The sequence below is a fragment of the Orbicella faveolata genome, unplaced genomic scaffold (assembly GCF_042242905.1).
Source record: "Orbicella faveolata isolate gen_17 unplaced genomic scaffold, um_ofav_v1 contig_26, whole genome shotgun sequence".
Taxonomy (NCBI): domain Eukaryota; kingdom Metazoa; phylum Cnidaria; class Anthozoa; order Scleractinia; family Merulinidae; genus Orbicella; species Orbicella faveolata.
In genome coordinates this window covers 3,036,061-3,053,808 of record NW_028301554.1, presented here as the reverse complement: position 1 = coordinate 3,053,808, position 17,748 = coordinate 3,036,061, and the positions used below count along the sequence as shown (strand labels likewise).

The following is a 17,748-nucleotide window of genomic DNA, read 5'->3' as shown; positions in this document are numbered from 1 at the left end:
TATGGAAGAACTGTGGCTAAAATATAAGAGTTTGTATGGAGATCAGGAGTTAACATTAAATTTGTTCAATTTATGGGTAATTTACCGAATAAAGACTCTTGAACATTCAGTGGTGTCATTTTTTTCTCATCCTGGAGAGTTTAAACGAGATTTGAGCAAATTTTGAAAAATTTGTCTTACGGCCTCTTTGGTAGTGGTAAGAAGAGAAGAAAATATTACATTTTATGACACAATGTTAGCTACATTTTGTAAGCTACTGTCAAAAATTTTGTCGCTTGATTTTAAATATTTAGTGCATTATAAGACGTTGTTCCTCACAAAATGACATCATGATGAAAATGTTCCTCTGCATGAATTACCTCATCCAAGGTCATCCAAGGATTATCGTGTTAAGAGTCACGTCTCAAGCTAGTCGACGTGACCGTAACTGCTTCGGTAGACCACTCTCGAACAAGTCATTTATGGACATTTTTGACGATTGCAAGGCGACTTTGGGGTGAAATAAAATATATCTGTGTTATTGCCACGTAATAAGGTTGTTGCTGCCATTCTGGCTCATTGTTCGCCTACAGACTAGACCATTTTAAAATATTTCGCGGATTTGTGTCTGTTTTTCACCCGCCAAATCACACCGGAAGTTAATTACAGCTTTTTACGTATAGTTCTGTAACAAAATACAGGATTTTTAAAGGGTCGTTGCTATGATTATCATTCTAACGGGTTCTATTTCTAAAACAGGAATATTTACATTGTTGTTAGAAAAGGCGGCGTGGAAATTATAATTAATGATATCAAAAGACATGTAAAACACAGTGCTATTAGTGTAGACGGCGTTATGTGTATTCCCTCCGGTGCCATTTCTTAGACGCGTTTTAATTGGCTCCTGGAGACAATATTGTGTCAAAATGAATAAAACATTTATAAACGCTTTTGTGATTGGTCCATAGCTCGAGAAAGCTGTGATCGAGTCCAGCAAGCGCTGTAGCGACTGTGTGCTCCGTTACTGCGTTGCAACGAGAGTTGTAAGCTAGAATTGTCTTTCCTTAATGAGAGACTGCCGTCTTTAAGTATCTATTTACTCCAAGTGATATTTCAGAGGTATTTCTGGAGGTTCTTATCGTATCTGAAGGCGATTTTTCGGCTGCCGTTATCCAAAGGAACCTTGCAGAAAATTTGCTGGGATGCCGCCATGATTACAGTTTGAGGACTCCAACCTTTTCATGCTTGTCTGCTGAATCATTCGCTTGGAACACCAGAGTATTGCTAATGTGTAGCGTCGATTAACAGCCATCAAACTGGATCCACTAGAAGACTTCGATGCGTCCAAAATGGACGATTTCAACGATGATGGTGAGGGAACTGAACGATATAATTGCAAATGAAACAAAGTGCGCTTTAAACATTGTGTTATGGGGAAGCCTGGAAGTTATGGCGGTTTTTTCATGCAGACGGCAATTAATTGTGTATTTGTTGTTTATCAGATGATGGAATACCGGACAAGTCTTCGCATGGTAGACTTCGAAAGAGAAAAGCTAACCAATCATTCATGATCAAAGAGTAAGTCTGCTTTAGAACTGTCCCAGACAAGCTGAGGTCTGGGACAAACTAGCTGTCTAGCCGAGCTTTCTTTGATAGAAATGCGTTGAAAGCACTTGTATCAAAGTCTTTTTAAAAATTTATACCTTTCGTACTGTACAGGGAAGATTCAGATGACGATGACATCGAAAAAGGAGATAGCAAAATGCCCAGGTAAAGCATAATTGTCCATTTTCTCGACAGGAAACTTTTGAACTTTACTTTGCAGTAATAACTTAGGTTGTTAGTTCGGTAGGAGGGACGGCTAAAACAAAGACTCCGTTTGTCGAACAGTTGTTTTGAGATTGAATTAGGCAAGTTTATGTATTTCCTGTGGTTGTTTGCTTTTTGTTGAAGATTTGCACTCTTTTAGCGGTGCGTTTTTGACCGAAGGCGCTTTGCAAAGGTCGTGATTTTAACACAGTAAAGGTCGTTTGTTTTTAATAGCAAATCTCCTGTTTATAACGAGAGTTCATGGCCAAACTCTCCTTTTCTATACAACTATAAGTGTACTATACAATGCTATTTAACTTTAATACGACGTCTCTTTTAATATTTACAGAACATCAGACGAAAATAACAAGGAAAAGTTTGCAAGGTAGATATTCTATTACGTTTAAATTTATCGATCGCTACATGTCAAGTTTTCTAGTTTTGTTTACTTTTATCCAAGATCGTTTGATTCGAAAAACGAATTTTTAAAAACAAAAAACGGAAAATGTACTTTTTGTGGTTCATGGCAATCGTCGATCACCCATGGTCGCTTTAATTCCAAGGGCCCGGGAGAAGTATCTGCAGTTTTTTGTTCCACCAGATGCTTTGTTTTTTAACGGAACATTTTACATGCGAACATAAAATATTCTAACTAAAGGTCAAACCAAACCTGAAAAATATACATTGTACACGTTGTTAGATTGTCATGCAAGGCTGGTGTTAGAAGGAAAATGTTTTGTCCTTGACTAAGATCATCAAAACAATTAATCATATATGTTTTGTTTACTCTTGCAAATGGCAAATCTTTGCTGATAGACGAGGCTAGACGTACGGTAAACATGGTGGCCAGCTTTGTTTGGTGAATTTTTAATGTGTCTTGTTGGTCCACATAAAAAAACTTTGTACAAATGTATATTCATACTTGATTGTACAATTCAAGTTACATGTTACATTGTACTTTCTCATTACTTGTAGTACATATTTTAGATCAACAAGCTACCTGGCACCTTATGAAGTCTTTTCTCTCATTACCAGCATGTAATTTCAGAGATAGTTCATGACGTTTCGTTGAACTGTACAATGTAATATAGGCGATCCAAAAAAATTGATATACAAGTACAAAAATGTTTGAAATATATATTTAAAAAATTTTTGATGTATATACAAGAAAGTGAGATAATTTTGAAACAAGAAATTTTGATATCCATATACCAAAAAAATACCCTTCGGAGACATTGTATTGGACATTTCAGAACGTTGCTGTATATTTTATTGTACAAGTTTCGCACACGCCGGAAAAGTTGAGTTGTAATGCACAGTGAATCAACACACTTTAATGTCTGATGAGAGACTTCTAATTACATATTTTCCTTTGCAAGAATTAATCCTGTCTTTGAACTGTGTTTTCCAGTTATACTGTTATGATCAGGAACATGAGAAGAGAACCACCAGATCTTTAGATCAACTTCCTATGATGCAAATATTATGGGGAATTGTAGTTGTTTCATTCACCATTTGTATATTGTCAGTGTGGACTAAATATTGTGTCTAATTTTCATCTGACACTTTGGTATGAATGTTTGAGAAAAACTGTGTTCTTGTACCTTATTTAGAATGGGAGTTGTATTGTAATCAACTGCAAGTTTGTGAGATGCTGTTAAAGAATATGTTTAAAAAGAGAAACAAGATACGACGACAATTTTCATCTGATCGCAACTAATGAGTGCCACACCCACTACAGTGCATGGTTGTTTTTGTCAAAGGAAGATATAATAACTGTTATCCATAATATTTGTAATTTTCCAGACATCGGACTAACTGGTATTAACCTTTATTTTTATTTACCCTTGCAGGGAGAATCACAGTGAGATTGAGAGAAGAAGAAGAAATAAGATGAATGCATACATAAATGAGTTATCTGATATGGTACCATCTTGTAACGGCTTGGCCCGTAAACCTGATAAACTTACCGTTCTTAGAATGGCTGTGAACTATATGAAGTCCCTACGAGGATCTGGTATGTAGTACACAGGCTTTCGCATTTCACATTTGTACCTAGTGATAATGTTGATCAACAACGGGTATCCAAGAGGTCCATACCATTGCAACAACAGTCCTTTAAAAAGCTGATAGGACTGGCCATAATAATTGAGAGACTATTTTATAACTTGATTTATTAAGGATACAGTCCAGGAATATGCCCAGTTGGCAGGGGTTTTATTAATGTTTTCAACAGAAGGACAACTGGTTTTCTCAGGCAGGCATAACTTTTTGAACTGAACTTCTTTGTAAAAAAAAACATTTCTCTAGATGATCAAATCAAGTCCACGGACAAAATCATCCTCACAGCGGGTCAATTTACCCAGTGCCTGGCCCTTAATGAAACTCCGGCAGATGGGTGTCTAGATTGTCTTTGGATGCCCACTTGTAAGAAAAAATCACTTTTTAACCTCTTGGATTTTGAATTGCTGTTTCACGCTGGCTTTATAGCAAATTTTGGATGCCACTAATTATTCAGAGATATTCTAAGGGAATTTTTAAAAGGTGTGATCTTAAGTAAAGTGGCTTCTCCAAAACACCACACAACGTCCTTGGCCAGGACTTGAACCTGGATCACTCAATCCAGAGGCAAGTGCACTGGCTTCAAGGCCATTACACCTTCAACTACTTGTGTAGCTCTAGAAAAGTGTTTCTTGGCATAATGGCCAACCCAAATGTCCTCTTTGTAATATGCTACATTCCTGTAACCATCAGGAAACCATTGTTTGTTAATTTCTGTTCTTAACTTTTTAAATTCATTCTATAACTGTTATTTTCTAGGTCAGGGTGCTGATGTTGCCTACAAGCCTTCATTTTTGTCTGATCAAGAACTTAAGCACCTTATATTGGAGGTAAAACTGTCCATAAATGTATTTAAGGAGTGGGAAGAAACAATTCCAATCAGACTGAAAATTAATTCTACACAAATTGCCAGCAGTTATAAAGAGAAATTTGACTGTTTCTCAGAAAGGTGCAAGTTTTACAGTGAGATAAGTCAAGGGTGATGTTACTGCAGACATGTTCCTTCTTAAGAGAGGGCAGTGTCTGGGAGGTTCTTGTTAGTGAGGGGTTCTTATTTGTGATATCTGCTCTACAGTAGTATCCATGGCCACTTTCCAGAAGAGACCACTTAAAAGGCTCTGATAACCAGGCTATCTTTTCTTGCAACTTACCATGCAGTTTTTTGCCCTGTTGCATGGCAAGTTGTGGAAGACATTGCCCAGTATGACACTCCCTGAAATGGACACATCACACAACATTTTTGTTGCAGTGATCATTGTTAAAGTAAAACATGATGTCCAGTAGTGTTATGGCTGCATTCCCATCTATCATCTTGATGTTACTCTGTGTGATGCTTGCATGAAAAGTCATTTCAAAAGATGTCTGTTACAGTGGGCAATTTTTTTGCATAACTTGTGTTGTGACAAAATTGGGAGACAAGATACAAGAAAATTTGCCGAGTGCAGAATGACTTTGAAGAGATGGGCCAACATGTTGATTAAGGAGAGGCTTTCTCTTTGGAGACAAGATTGTTTACTTTAGAGGTGCCAGCTTAATTTAATTGTGTTCTTTAGGGAGTTGGACTCCTATTTTACTGATTGTCTACTTAACAGCAGCAGTTACTTCTGCAAGATATCCATTTAGAGAAAGAAATTACTGTCCTTTCCAATTGCTTTGACACCAAGGTATTTGTTAAACAATCTTTTTGTTTTCTTCTTCTTCACAGGCAGCTGATGGTTTCTTGTTTGTCGTAAATTGCAACACTGGAACTGTGGTCTATGTTTCAGACTCAATTACTCCAGTCCTTAACCAGCCTCAGGTGATCTTAAGATTCAGTTAATATATATAAATACTATAGTTACAGACGAGGTATAGTCAGCTTTAGGTGAAATGGAATCCTGAAATTATACTCAATTTACAAAACTAGTGTCCCATAAGTGCTGGAGTTCATTATGAATTCTGGGCATAAGGTTGCTAGGCATGTATTTGTACTATCCTCTATAAGAGTGATATGTCAAGTGCATTAACTTGTCATCCACTGGGCCCCCTGATGTAGTTGGCCACTCAAATGTAAGGCTACAATCCTCCATTTAAAGTAAAGTCTGTATATGAGTCAAGTGGCCCATCAGGCCAGCTCTTATCTTCAGTTTCTATGTAGTGTGAAGCAACTAGGGGTATTTCTACTCCCCCCTGGACTGGGTGTTAGTCCATTGCTAAGTTGCCCTTCAGGATTAAATTTGCCGGTATCCATTCATACCTCAGGGTGAAGAGAGGCACTGTGAGAGTTAAGTGTCTTGTCTAAGAACACAACACAATGTCTCCAGCCAGGGCTTGAACTCAGACCACCCAATGTTGAGTGAACTAACCGTGACGATGCGGTGCCTTCTACAATCCTCCTTTAAAATAGCATTGTAAATTCAGAACTTAAGAGAATGTTGGTGGGATTGATGATGTTTAAATTGAACTTGACCAATTTATCATTATTTGGAAAAATAGGTTTTACTTCTATGTAAGGAAATTTTGTTTCTTTTTACAGAGTGCTTGGATGAATCAAGAGATATTTGACTTAGTGCATCCTGATGATGCAGAGAAAATAAGAGATCAGCTTTCCGCCACTGAGTCACCCGATGCTGGAAGAGTTCTTGATTTGAAAAGTAAGAGCCACTGTTTTGACAAATTATTTACTAGTCTGTTGTTTAGCATGTAATCAGCACTCATGCCTAGTGAAAAAACATTTGGCGACTAAATTTTGTGAACGGGTTGCCAGTTTGGTGACTAGTGCAGTACAAAAGGCGGTCTGCTCAACAACAAGGTTTTTTTTTTTTTGGTATAATCACTAAGCCAAACAAATTCAACCACAATTTTTGCCCGTTTGTCTTCCTTACCTGTTTTTACTTTCCTGAACAGTAGGTAAGACTGTTCAACAAAAAATGGTGATATCTGAAAACTTTGAACTTGGAGTGCTGGTAATATTTAATTATTGGCCAGTAATGCCTTCTATTTATATTAAGCCATGTTAATTGAAAAGCCATTTGATTTAAGTTTTAATTTCTTATTTCAAGATGAAAGAAGTGTTATTTATTTTTGTTGTGTTCCTCTTTATAGCTGGAAGTGTTAAAAAGGACAGTCATGGAGGTAAGAACAGTTCTTTGTTGAAAGTTTTGAGTCTCATGAGGGTGATATTTGGTACAGTGTATCGATGTCAACTTCCCTGGTGTTAATTACATTCAACGACAAAACATGCAAGAGTTTGACAATTGATTTCTTTTGTAATTACTGACCAGTCTACTGTAACAAGAATGTGTATGTATTTTGATAACATGCTGAGCCCTCTCTGAATACTTCTCCTACTCAAATGGTGTGGTGTGAATCAGATTGCTGTAAAAAAATATAATTGCAATATTTGTGTACCCACGAAACCGAGAAGAACTCTCATGAACTTGTTAGAAAAGTTTTAGTGCATCAAGATCAGATTAGAACTTGGAATGTTGGTTTTTGTGGAGAGAGGCAAACTAGAGAATCCAGAAGAGAACAGAAAAGAAGAGAAAACCCTTGGAACATGGATGAGAACTAACAACAAATGCAACCAACTTATGATGTTGTATCCAGGATTCCGATCCATATTACATTGTTTGTTTGTGGGGGGGGGGGGGGGGGGTATAGGGAGCATTCTCCTTAAGCGCCAGCCTTGCTCTCCTTATTGCTGGTATTGTTTGACCATAGACTTGAATATGAATGGTCTTTAAAAAAGGGTTTGTACGGGTCCTGGAAAACCTGGAAAGTCCTGGAATTTTATCGTGGCATTTTCCAGGACTGGAAAGTCCTGGAAAAGGGCTACTGGTCCTGGAAAGTTCTGGAAATCTGTTGAACTCAAGTGAAAAAATATGAAATGTATTGCAGACAGTAAGGAGAATTAACATTAAGATCTTGGGAGTGAAAGGGTTAATGTGAATTTTAGAGTCCTGGAAAAATCAATCTGAGTCCTGGAAAAGTCCTGGAAACATCCTGGAAATTTGTTTCTGAAAAAGGGTACAAACCCTGTTAATAATATAGCTATGTGTCCTGTTTATTATTTAGCTCTGTCACGGATGTATTCAAACTCAAGGAGAAACTTCATCTGCCGCATGAGATGCGGAAAAGAAGAAACAGAGAGTTTGACAAGAGGAAAGGATAACCGCTTAAAGCTTCTTGACGATGAGTATGCCATTGTGCATTGTACTGGCTATATCAAGGTAGGGTCACTGAAAATAATAACACATATAATAAGTGCCTGGCTTCCCTTGGTCTAGCAGTAGCATTAGTAAGCCCAGTGTTTGCATGTACCTTTAGAGAGGAAAGATAAATTTTATCTTCCATAAAATTGCAAATCAACAGCAATGAATATACGTACATACAGCTCAATAACATTCATTCTAAAGATCACACATTAGGATTTCTTGCACAGAGTTGAAAGGTTACATGGTTGGCAAAGGTAAGGAATTGGACAGGAAAAAAAACTTCTTCATGGTGAGGGAAAATTGGCCTTTTGAAGAAAATTTAGGGAAAATTCAAGTAAGTTAACACAGCTGATTTTATACCAATGAAGGGTGGAAGAAACATTTGGCTTCACTGTGAGTCTGTCAGTCTTAAGTAAATGAATGAGTAGAAAGGACGGCAGTGGGGAGGCTACAGGCAGCTACCGTATCTTATATTTTGTATCTGTTTGGTCAGGGAAACTATATTTTAATCAGGAAAATGTCAGGGAATTTTGAAAAGTGATGTTTGTGGCAACCATGACTTAAAACTTCTTTGTGCATGTACGGGATAACAAACAAAAAATATGTTTCACAACTGACTGGATTTTGTTTTCAAATTATAACATTAGATTTTTTTTTTTTTTATCTTGAAAGATGACTTTTGTAGTTTATACTTTGTCTTCTTTTCCCAAACAGTCATTTGGAAATAGCACAGCAGTTGCTGTACCAGGGGAACCAGAAAACAATGAAAACAGCTGTTTAGTAACTATTGGAAAACTTCAACCAACGAGTGTGCCGCAGAGCAGTGACTTGATGGAGAATCCCCCAGTGATGGAGTTTGTCTCCAGACACAGTTTGGATGGCAAGTTCACTTTTGTTGATCAGAGGTGAGGGAAATACTGTCTTGTGGCTTTGTTGAAACCAGATTGCTAGTAATTGCAATTGGTCGGTCACAAAATATATGTATAGAGCAGTTTTCAAATGAGTGTTGAAAGTAATCAGTCAATTACTTTGGTTTTGGTTTTGGTTTGAGATTGGCTTAGTAGTGTTATTGGTATGTAATTGGTTTGGTTTTGGTTTTGGTTTTAAGACACTCATTTGAAAACTGTTCTATCTCGTTGAACTGATTAAGTACTTGAACATGCTCGGGTACCAAGCAAAACGGGGAGGTACAACTTCAATTAATTATGTTTGAGCAGTTCCATGTGGTGATCAAAATCATTCTAGCTATTTGTTTTGATTTTCTGTGAAGTTCCCATTGTTTTGCAACACCTTTGCATTCTTGTTCTTGCTACCTACCAGCTGACATGGTATTTTCTGTTGTGCAATTAATTTAAAAAAATTCAACTTGTTTTTTCCTTTTTGTTCAGCCCCTGTAAGTCTTTCTAGTTCATGAAACCCTAGCCTCTGGTTGCCAACTTCTAATTTGCTTGTTGTGTTTTAGAGTGGTGGATGTCTTGGGTTACAAACCTCAAGAGCTTCTTAATGAACTGTGTTATGACTTCTTCCATCCTGATGATCTGGAACATATGATGGAAAGTTACCAACAAGGTAAGGACTGTTCTGTGTGACAAACAAGTGAATGAATGGACAAACAAACACATACGCACACATGACTGAACATATAGATGAACAAGGAACTTCTACCCATTGTATTTCTGGTCCCTGTGTTTGAATGTTGTTTGCTGTATTTTTGGTCCCATTCTCCAGTGTGCCTATATTCTTGGTAAAAGAATTTGCAAACAATATTGTGCAAAATAATGAAAGACTAATTCAATCACACGAAAGTACTACACAATAGCTTCCATTTGAATGATGGTATAATAGGATTTCTTTCAAAGACTTCAAAGTGTGCACCATGATCAATAGTACCACACCAAAGTACTGCTTGATAGCCTTCATTTGAATTTTAACATATGTGTATCCCAGCTTTTCTGGACTTCACAATTTTACAACTTCACTTTTAATCTCCAATAAGTATTGGTAAAAACATAAACAGTATTTGATGGAGGGTTTGGTTCTGGGAGTAATTTAGGCTTGGTTAACCACAATGTGTAGTTAAACTTGTTTGGTAGAAAAGTAAAGAAACCTGTTTTTCTTTTGTTTTCTGTTTTCTTCTATTTTCCAGTGATGAAACTGAAGGGCCAAACCCTGTCTGTGCGGTATAGATTCCGTGCTAAGGATGGAAACTGGGTGTGGCTAAGAACAAGTTGCAACAGTTTTCAGAATCCTTATACAGATGAAGCAGAGTACATTGTTTGCTCCAACTGCCTTGGCCAACAGTGAGTAAATAAAGTGCTTACATGTATATGACAATCTTTAGTAACAAATAAAGAAGCCTAAGCCGTGTATTACACTGTGATAAAACACGACAGGCATTTGAGAACACAAGGGAATGTAGAAAACACAAGCCACAGGCAAGTGTTTTCTACATTCTTGAATGTTCTCAAATGTCTGGAGTGTTTTACCACAGCATAATACACAACTTAGGCATCTTCATTTTATGATATAGAGGTAATGTGATGAAAAACATTAAAACATGCTCTTTCTTTGTTTTATACTCTGATAAAACATGGGTTTTTGACCAGTCAGAGGGTGCGCAGGGTCCTATCTAATTATATAATAAAGGGTCCTATCTAATATAATTCTGCATATTAGTGGCTAAATACCTGAACATCCCAGTGATAAGTCCCCCTCCTCCTGTTACAAAATTTGTCCAGTTATGAGCCCTAATGAACTAATGTGCTTAAAGAACATTGTACTTTAAGTAATAAATCAACCATGAAAGACCGTGTTTGACTACATCTCTAAACACAGAGAAGAGAGTTGAAAATACGACGCACAGCGGAGTATTTTTGACAAACTTTGAGGTGTTTGGAAATGTGGTCAAACACTGTCTTGAGTGTTTGATATATCTTCTCAATCAAAACTTAAAATAAGGAGAAAATGGAGAAATAGAATTGTGAATATATCTGCTAATTATTAAGATCAGATATCCAAACATGGTTATGATTTCCTTTGTTTAAACTCAATGAATTATTAATGAGTTTGAGAAGTAAAGATAGACCAGTAAGGTTGCAGCTGGAGTGTAGATTTTAAGATTTAAGGACAGTGGTTTTGTTTTGTTTTTTTCCTTTCTTGCTTGCTTGCTTCCCTAATCTCATCAGAGTGTTAAAGTCATTTCTTGTCAGCTTATTTCGTAACTGTTTTTCTGTACCACATTTAAGCCAGTCAAGATATAAGTTTTCCTCATATAAGTCCACCCAAGACAGTGGTTTTGTTTTGCTTTTTTCCTTTCTTGCTGCTTGCTTCCCTTTTCTCATCAGAGTGTTAAAGTCATTTCTTGTCAGCTTATTTCATAACTGTTTTTCTGCACCACATTTAAGCCAGTCAAGATATAAGTTTTCCTCATGTAAGTCCACCCAAGACTCTCTATGAAGTTATATAAGTCCTGGATAATAACCATGTTAATTACTGACTAGATATTTTCTATGCATCTAAACAATTTAGTACCAGCAACATTCAGCCTGTCACTCTAAATCTGTCCAGTCCCACTGTTAACTCCACTCGCAGTGGACCTCTGACTGGCAGTACAGATTATTCTGACATCTCACCACGTACCGACCTGACAAGTCCTGACTCTGCAGCCTCGCTCTACCAGAGACGTGCTCAACAGCTTACCCCAGGACGGGATGACACCATGTTGCATTACTCACCTGGAGGTGCAGTTCCAAAAGGTACCATGTCTGATTCGTTGTCAGCAGTCAATAGCATCTCTTTTGCAGTTAAAACATTGTCTGCATGAAGTGACTGACACTTTGATTGCTAAGCAATCAGACATTCTTGTATGGTATCATTCTGCTGTTGCAACTTTAAGCATCCTTGGCAGTTTTTTTGTGTCTGATACATTTGAAAATCAGAATAATTTACTTCTTGGCTTCTTGACGGGATTCAAACACACGTTGAAAGTCCTTGAGCTAAAAATGAAAAAAGAAGGCCTTGGAGTGAGGAATATGGAGTTAAGATGCCATTGAAATTTGTAAAAATTCAAATAGTAAAATAAATGTAACTCTGGAGTTGTAACAATTGTTATTGTACATTTTTCTATGAAAAACACTGTCATCCAAATTGGTTTGAAATTGTACAGTTTCTTTTGGTTAAATTTGAATTAAAACTATCTGATGCTCTTTAAAGAAAGAATGTTTCATAGCTAACATTTCTTTCTTTTCAGTATCACCACGCATGGCTGAAGGAGGTTTGGAAGCCCTCTCCAAGGTTTGTTATCCTACATTTTAGTGATGTTCTTACCACGCACTTGAAATAGATGATTCTTGTAACATTGGGTTTCTGCTGTCAGTTTAGTCGTATAATTTTATCTTGGTAGTTGCAAGATGGCTTTACTGTTCAATTTCATTATTGGTTTCTACATGCATTAGACCATTACACCACCCCTCCCCTACCAGTGTGTAGTTCAGTGCCATTTATCCAAGCCCTGTTGTTTCAGGCCAGTGAGCTAAGTGACAAGAGAGGAAATACTTCACCTAACAGCTCTGCTGCTCAAGTTCCTCAGAAATCTGACAGCTCCCTGGTGAGCCCTGTTCCTTCAGTCAGCAGTCCCTCTTCACAGAGACTTGCACCAGGAATGATACAACATGCTATGGACCAGAATAATGGTAATAGACAAAATGGCATGTGTTTTTTTGTAGTGTTTGAGGTTTGATTTTGTTGTAAAATACTTTTAGAAAAACTACTTTTTGGTTCAATGGTTCATACAAGTCTCTGTCTGTGGGTGAACCCTGTTGAAATGGATACTGTAGGGACCACAGAAAGTACTTCTCTATAGTAGATTATTTTTTAATAGCTGATTGGGATGATGTCGTCATTTGACTACAAATACCAGAATCCTTCGTGTTTCCTGTTTCTTATGTTAATTAGGGCAATTGTTATTTAAATGCCACTGGGCTTCAAGCAATTCTGCTATTCAATACACAGTGACAAAAGACATCTCTACTAGGCCACTTTTGATGTATTAAAATTCAGCTTGAAAGTGAGGCGCAGAGGACACAAACAAGAGAAATGAATAGAAATGAAATGAATAGTGATAAGTTAATTAATGAATAGTGATAAGTCACCCGCCCGGTGTTCGGGAGGTCATGGGTTTGATTCCTGTCGGGGACTCGGAATTTTTCTTTGTCCCATGCTTGTGTCATGTTGATTAATTCACCTTCACAAGAGAAATGAATAAACATGATCATTCAATTTCCTTTGTTTGTGCCCTCTAAGCCTGAATTTTAATATATCGAAAACGGTCGATTCCCTGCTTTGAGGTGTATGTTATTAGGGAGTTGTGCATCAAGCAGTGTAGAATGCTATCTCTGAAAAATCTCCTTTATCTCATTGATAAAGCATCGGGCCAGTGTAAAGAAGGCCAAAGATTTCACTCCTGTCAGGAGTAGCTTGTGTGACTGACTTATAAGCTCTCTTAGGGTACTGCTCTGTTTAACTTTGTCTTTAAAAAGTGTTTGAATTGTGAGAAGTGTCTCAAGAGAAAAGGGTTAAGTTTATCTTTTTAGAAATTTTGGCCATCTAGCCCTGGTTGCTCAAAGGTTGGATAAAGCTATCCACTGAATAAATCCCTATCCACTCATTAGTGTAGTTTGTTGTTTCAACTCTTACCCACAGGATAGTGACTTATCTGGTGGGTAGTGTTATCCATCCTTTGAACAAAACAATGGGCCCTGGAAGGAGGTCTAAATTTAGCAAAATATATTACTTTAGGAATGTTCCAAGGTTGAATGAATGTGTACTTGTTTTTCCTTTGTGCAGTGGACCTGGATAGCTCAGAGTTCTCTGCAGGCCATGCCGGCAGTCTCCTTGCTGCTTTGGTGCAGCGGCGAAATGCAATGGCTGCTGCTGCTGCTCAAGGTCAGACTTCACAGGGAGGCTATGGTCTTATGTCACAAGTGAATGGCAACATGGCCTCTATGATGCGACCTAGCAACATGGTCGGACAGCAAAGAGCAATGGGTCCCATGTCTCAGATGGAGATGATGAGAGCACAGATGCCGAGAAGCATGGGTGATATGAGCCCTGGTGGGATGATGGGATACAGTGCTACGACGACCAGGAATGGGCAAACCAACGTCAAGAACACAGTGGACACAAGTCAAAAGGGTGGGTACCCACAAGTCATGAGTGACAACATGGGTGGAAGAGAAATGATGTCTGGGGCATGGCCACACCAGGGTGTCATGCCCAGGCCAATGAGAGAAGGAGAGATGAAGCCATCACCTCCATCTGTACCAATGTCTCACATGTCGCAAATCGATTCAGCTGCACCTCCTGGGATGTACACAGGAATGCGACCGCCAGCAGGACCATCAGCTGGTCGAGGAACGACTTCAGGCTATCCTTACTACCAGTAGCCTGAAGACACTTGTTTTACATATTGAAGCATCGCTTAGTTCAGCATGCACAGTGAACTCCACCAGCCCGGAGTTAGTTTCTTTCTAGTTTTTACATCAACCTGCCGGATCATTCAAACTGGTCATGGAAATGAACAGCGGTCCTGGTGTTCTGTAGCTGGATGTAACACTGCAAAGTGCAGTGAAACCATCTTCCATTGGTGTCTGTTACACAAAGATTCTCTCAAATGAGTAATTAAGAGAACAGTGTTTGCTATATTATACTTTTGAAAGCACGACCTAACACCATTGGCTAATGTGAAACACATTACTTAAATGCAAAGATCTAGACCTTGTCAGTTTAAAGTATTTAACAAGTAACACAAAATGCGTGTGCATGTTCACTCATAGACAAATCTTGTATACCAATGTTAGTACATAATATAATAAACTTCAGGCAAGGGGGACAAGTTTATGATGCATATTTGTGACTGCTTTCTCTTTTCTTTAAAAAAAAAGTAATTGCTCCTCCTTGAAATCAAGGTCTTGCATACAACGTATGTGAAAATGAGATTCATTGGCATGAATGTGTGAACAAGCAAAACTCATTTTCATGTGAAAGGCCTTTGCAGCTGCCCTCATTTTGAGGCAGTCAGAAAGTAGTTAGCATGTAGAAATGGCAACTTGAGAATGACCTGTCATCGTGTAATTGTAGCAAAGCATTGTGTGTAATTCTTAGGCCACAGAGGTTATATTTTGCATAGTCAAGCATTCATCGCCACATTTATACATTTAGAAATGTTGATATTAGAGATTGGTCTGTTATTGATGGTTAAAACTCTAGTTTATTAATTTTGTCATTTTGACATTAGTTCTCAACACATCAGTACTGGTGTGTGCTAGATAAAGAGAGACTGAGAAAATCTGAATATATTACCTATGGCTAAAATCTTATTTTTATGTGACTGTCACCCTGAAATCTCTAAACAAAACAGCTGTGCTATTTCAATTCGAATAATATTCTGGTCAGCTCTGTACATGAACCCAAAGTACATACATAGCTACAATCCCATTTAGCAACCTACAAATATCAGTTTTTTTTAAATCCCATTTCATTATTATTTTGTGAAATGGCCTACACAGATTGATATTTTATCCAATGAGAACTTTTTCCCTTTATTGCTTTTGGTAGCAAGAGATTTTGTTTCTAAGATAATAATATTCTTACAAAGCAGTTTAAAGTTTGTGGTGACATGTATTATACCCTTGTTATATGGGCTAAAACAGGTAAAAGGAGCTTTGTCTTTTCTTTAGGTAACTTAACATTTTTGTATTGTCTATATGCAGTAGCATTTTTATCATCATATGTTTTAGGTCATGTATCCTTCTCTGTGGATATCCTTAATACAGTCACCTTGCAGTGCAGTCGAGTCTCGATATCTTGAACCCTCAATTTTTTGAACCTCTCAATAACTTGAACCAAAAGTTGCTTCCCTACCCTTAGTTAACACTGTAATTTTAACCCCAATTTCTTAAAGTAGCCAATTTTTTAAACCACTCTTTGTTTCCCTTGGAGTTCCAAAAAATCTGAATTTCACTGTAGTTGTGATTTATCTGGAAATCACACATCATTTTCAAGAGGTGCAATTTATACTAGAGATGTATGTTCATCGTGAGTTTATTGCAGAGTTTTTGAGACAATCCCAAATCTAACTAACCATTTGGAAAATGTTTATCTCAGCTGGATAACTCATCACTATTAGCCAAAAATGTAGGTTTTAAGAAACGTTATCAGGGCAAACCTGTCCAGAATTTTTTTTGTGCAACATCAAATTATACGTCTTATAAAGTGATGAAATCTGGGTTAATTAGCCACCATGTCTGTAAGCCAGATATAAACTTGTGTGTCACAGATGAATTATCTTTCTAAGTAATGACTTGTCTCTAGTGCAAATATTAAGCCATTATTTTCTGAGCACTATATTATCCAAAGAGGAGGATCACATCAAACCACATGAGAGTTCTTGTAGCATATTTGAGGAAAAAGTATGGGAGATTGAATTACTAGTACACAGGTCGAAAAATTTTACATGTAAGAAGCACTTTGTCTTATTGATGTAGGTTTAGCTTTAGTGACTTGATGTAGTGTAACAATAAAGACAGTAACTCTTTTGAGGTTTGTCGCGTCTATGACTGATTTTATGCGGGTTGATGGGCTTTACAGTCTAAACTGAGCAAATGCTCATTACAGTTGAACCCGGCTATTTCAAACTCTCAGGGGAAATGAAAGTTAGTTTGAAATAACAGGAGCTCGAAATACCTGATTGTAAGTGATTGAAGGGCAAATCCAAGGGAGAAGGTTTTGAGCACAAAATAATGGGGGATTCAAAAAAGCCGAGTTCAAATTAGCTGGGTTCGAGTGTAATTGAATTCAATTAATTTTGATTTCATTCCTTGTTTTAAACTTCCACTGTAAATACTTGATCCAAAGTCAAGTTTTGATTGAACTACTGTACCTTTTAATTGGCCAGAATTTCAGTCATCTATTGGGTTTGTGCACTTTTGAGAGTGCAAATTGAATAGATAGGGCTGTCGCGAAGGGCCATAACCCGTAACATCCGTTACAGCTGAGTTCAGTTAATGTTGTGGGTGAGGATGACCATTTTTGTTACAACACATACTTGCATAATTGATTTATAAATGTTTAAGAAAACTCATCTGGTGTTAGAACAATTTCTGGAGGGGCTTGCCCCACACGCCCCTAGATGCTCGGATGCGAAAGGCCATCATAGCATGACTGTTCGCCACTTATTCCACTGCTCTGGGTGACAACTTTGATGTAAAGGCTGAAATTCAGGCTACCGTTTAATAATGTGAGACACTAGGCACAATGTACAGGTCTGTTTTCTGCCAGACATCATAGAATTTTGGAAAGAGCATGCCTCCCTCCACCCAAAAATGTCTTTAAAGTTAATCCTAGAGTAACTTAATAGAGTCCTAAAGTGTGACGTCACAAAAAAATAATTTGAGAAATTATGGGATTTGGCGCCATTTTCGAATAGAGCATCCTTAAAAAAGGGTCTTTGCCAAAAATTACCTCTTAATTATAATTCCCAGCCGAAATATAAAAGCTGAAAATTTGGTACTGCCCCATATGAATCTCTCTAATTTTGAGTCAGTTCTAAACTGAAGGAACCGAAACAAATTTTGAAGGGTTTGAATGGGGTGCTATCAAACTTTGATCCCTTATATCTCTATCAGGAATTGCAATTCAGAGCTAA

General features: G+C 37.5%; 1 protein-coding gene across 1 annotated transcript; it reads left to right on the top strand.

Moving 5' to 3' along the window:
• The first annotated feature begins 947 nt into the window (after positions 1–947).
• On the top strand, positions 948–16,642 carry LOC110057794 (aryl hydrocarbon receptor nuclear translocator-like). The gene is made up of 17 exons (XM_089295138.1): positions 948–1,350; positions 1,482–1,557; positions 1,699–1,749; positions 2,138–2,173; positions 3,642–3,805; positions 4,609–4,679; positions 5,555–5,647; positions 6,365–6,482; positions 6,934–6,963; positions 7,906–8,060; positions 8,760–8,950; positions 9,508–9,614; positions 10,192–10,345; positions 11,574–11,800; positions 12,295–12,338; positions 12,568–12,736; positions 13,890–16,642. Exons 1-17 carry the CDS (start codon positions 1,329–1,331, stop codon positions 14,486–14,488), a joined length of 2,307 nt encoding a protein of 768 aa, XP_089151264.1. The 5' UTR covers positions 948–1,328; the 3' UTR covers positions 14,489–16,642.
• The last annotated feature ends 1,106 nt before the right edge of the window (positions 16,643–17,748 follow it).

What these genes read in the sequence shown, in the direction of transcription:
- LOC110057794 (XM_089295138.1), top strand. Translation starts at nt 1,329, where the DNA reads ATGGACGATTTCAACGATGATG. An exon ending in AACAAGGAAAAGTTTGCAAG is followed by an intron (nt 2,174 to 3,641) that starts GTAGATATTCTA and finishes TTACCCTTGCAG; the next exon opens with GGAGAATCACAGTGAGATTG. An exon ending in TAAAAAGGACAGTCATGGAG is followed by an intron (nt 6,964 to 7,905) that starts GTAAGAACAGTT and finishes TTTATTATTTAG; the next exon opens with CTCTGTCACGGATGTATTCA.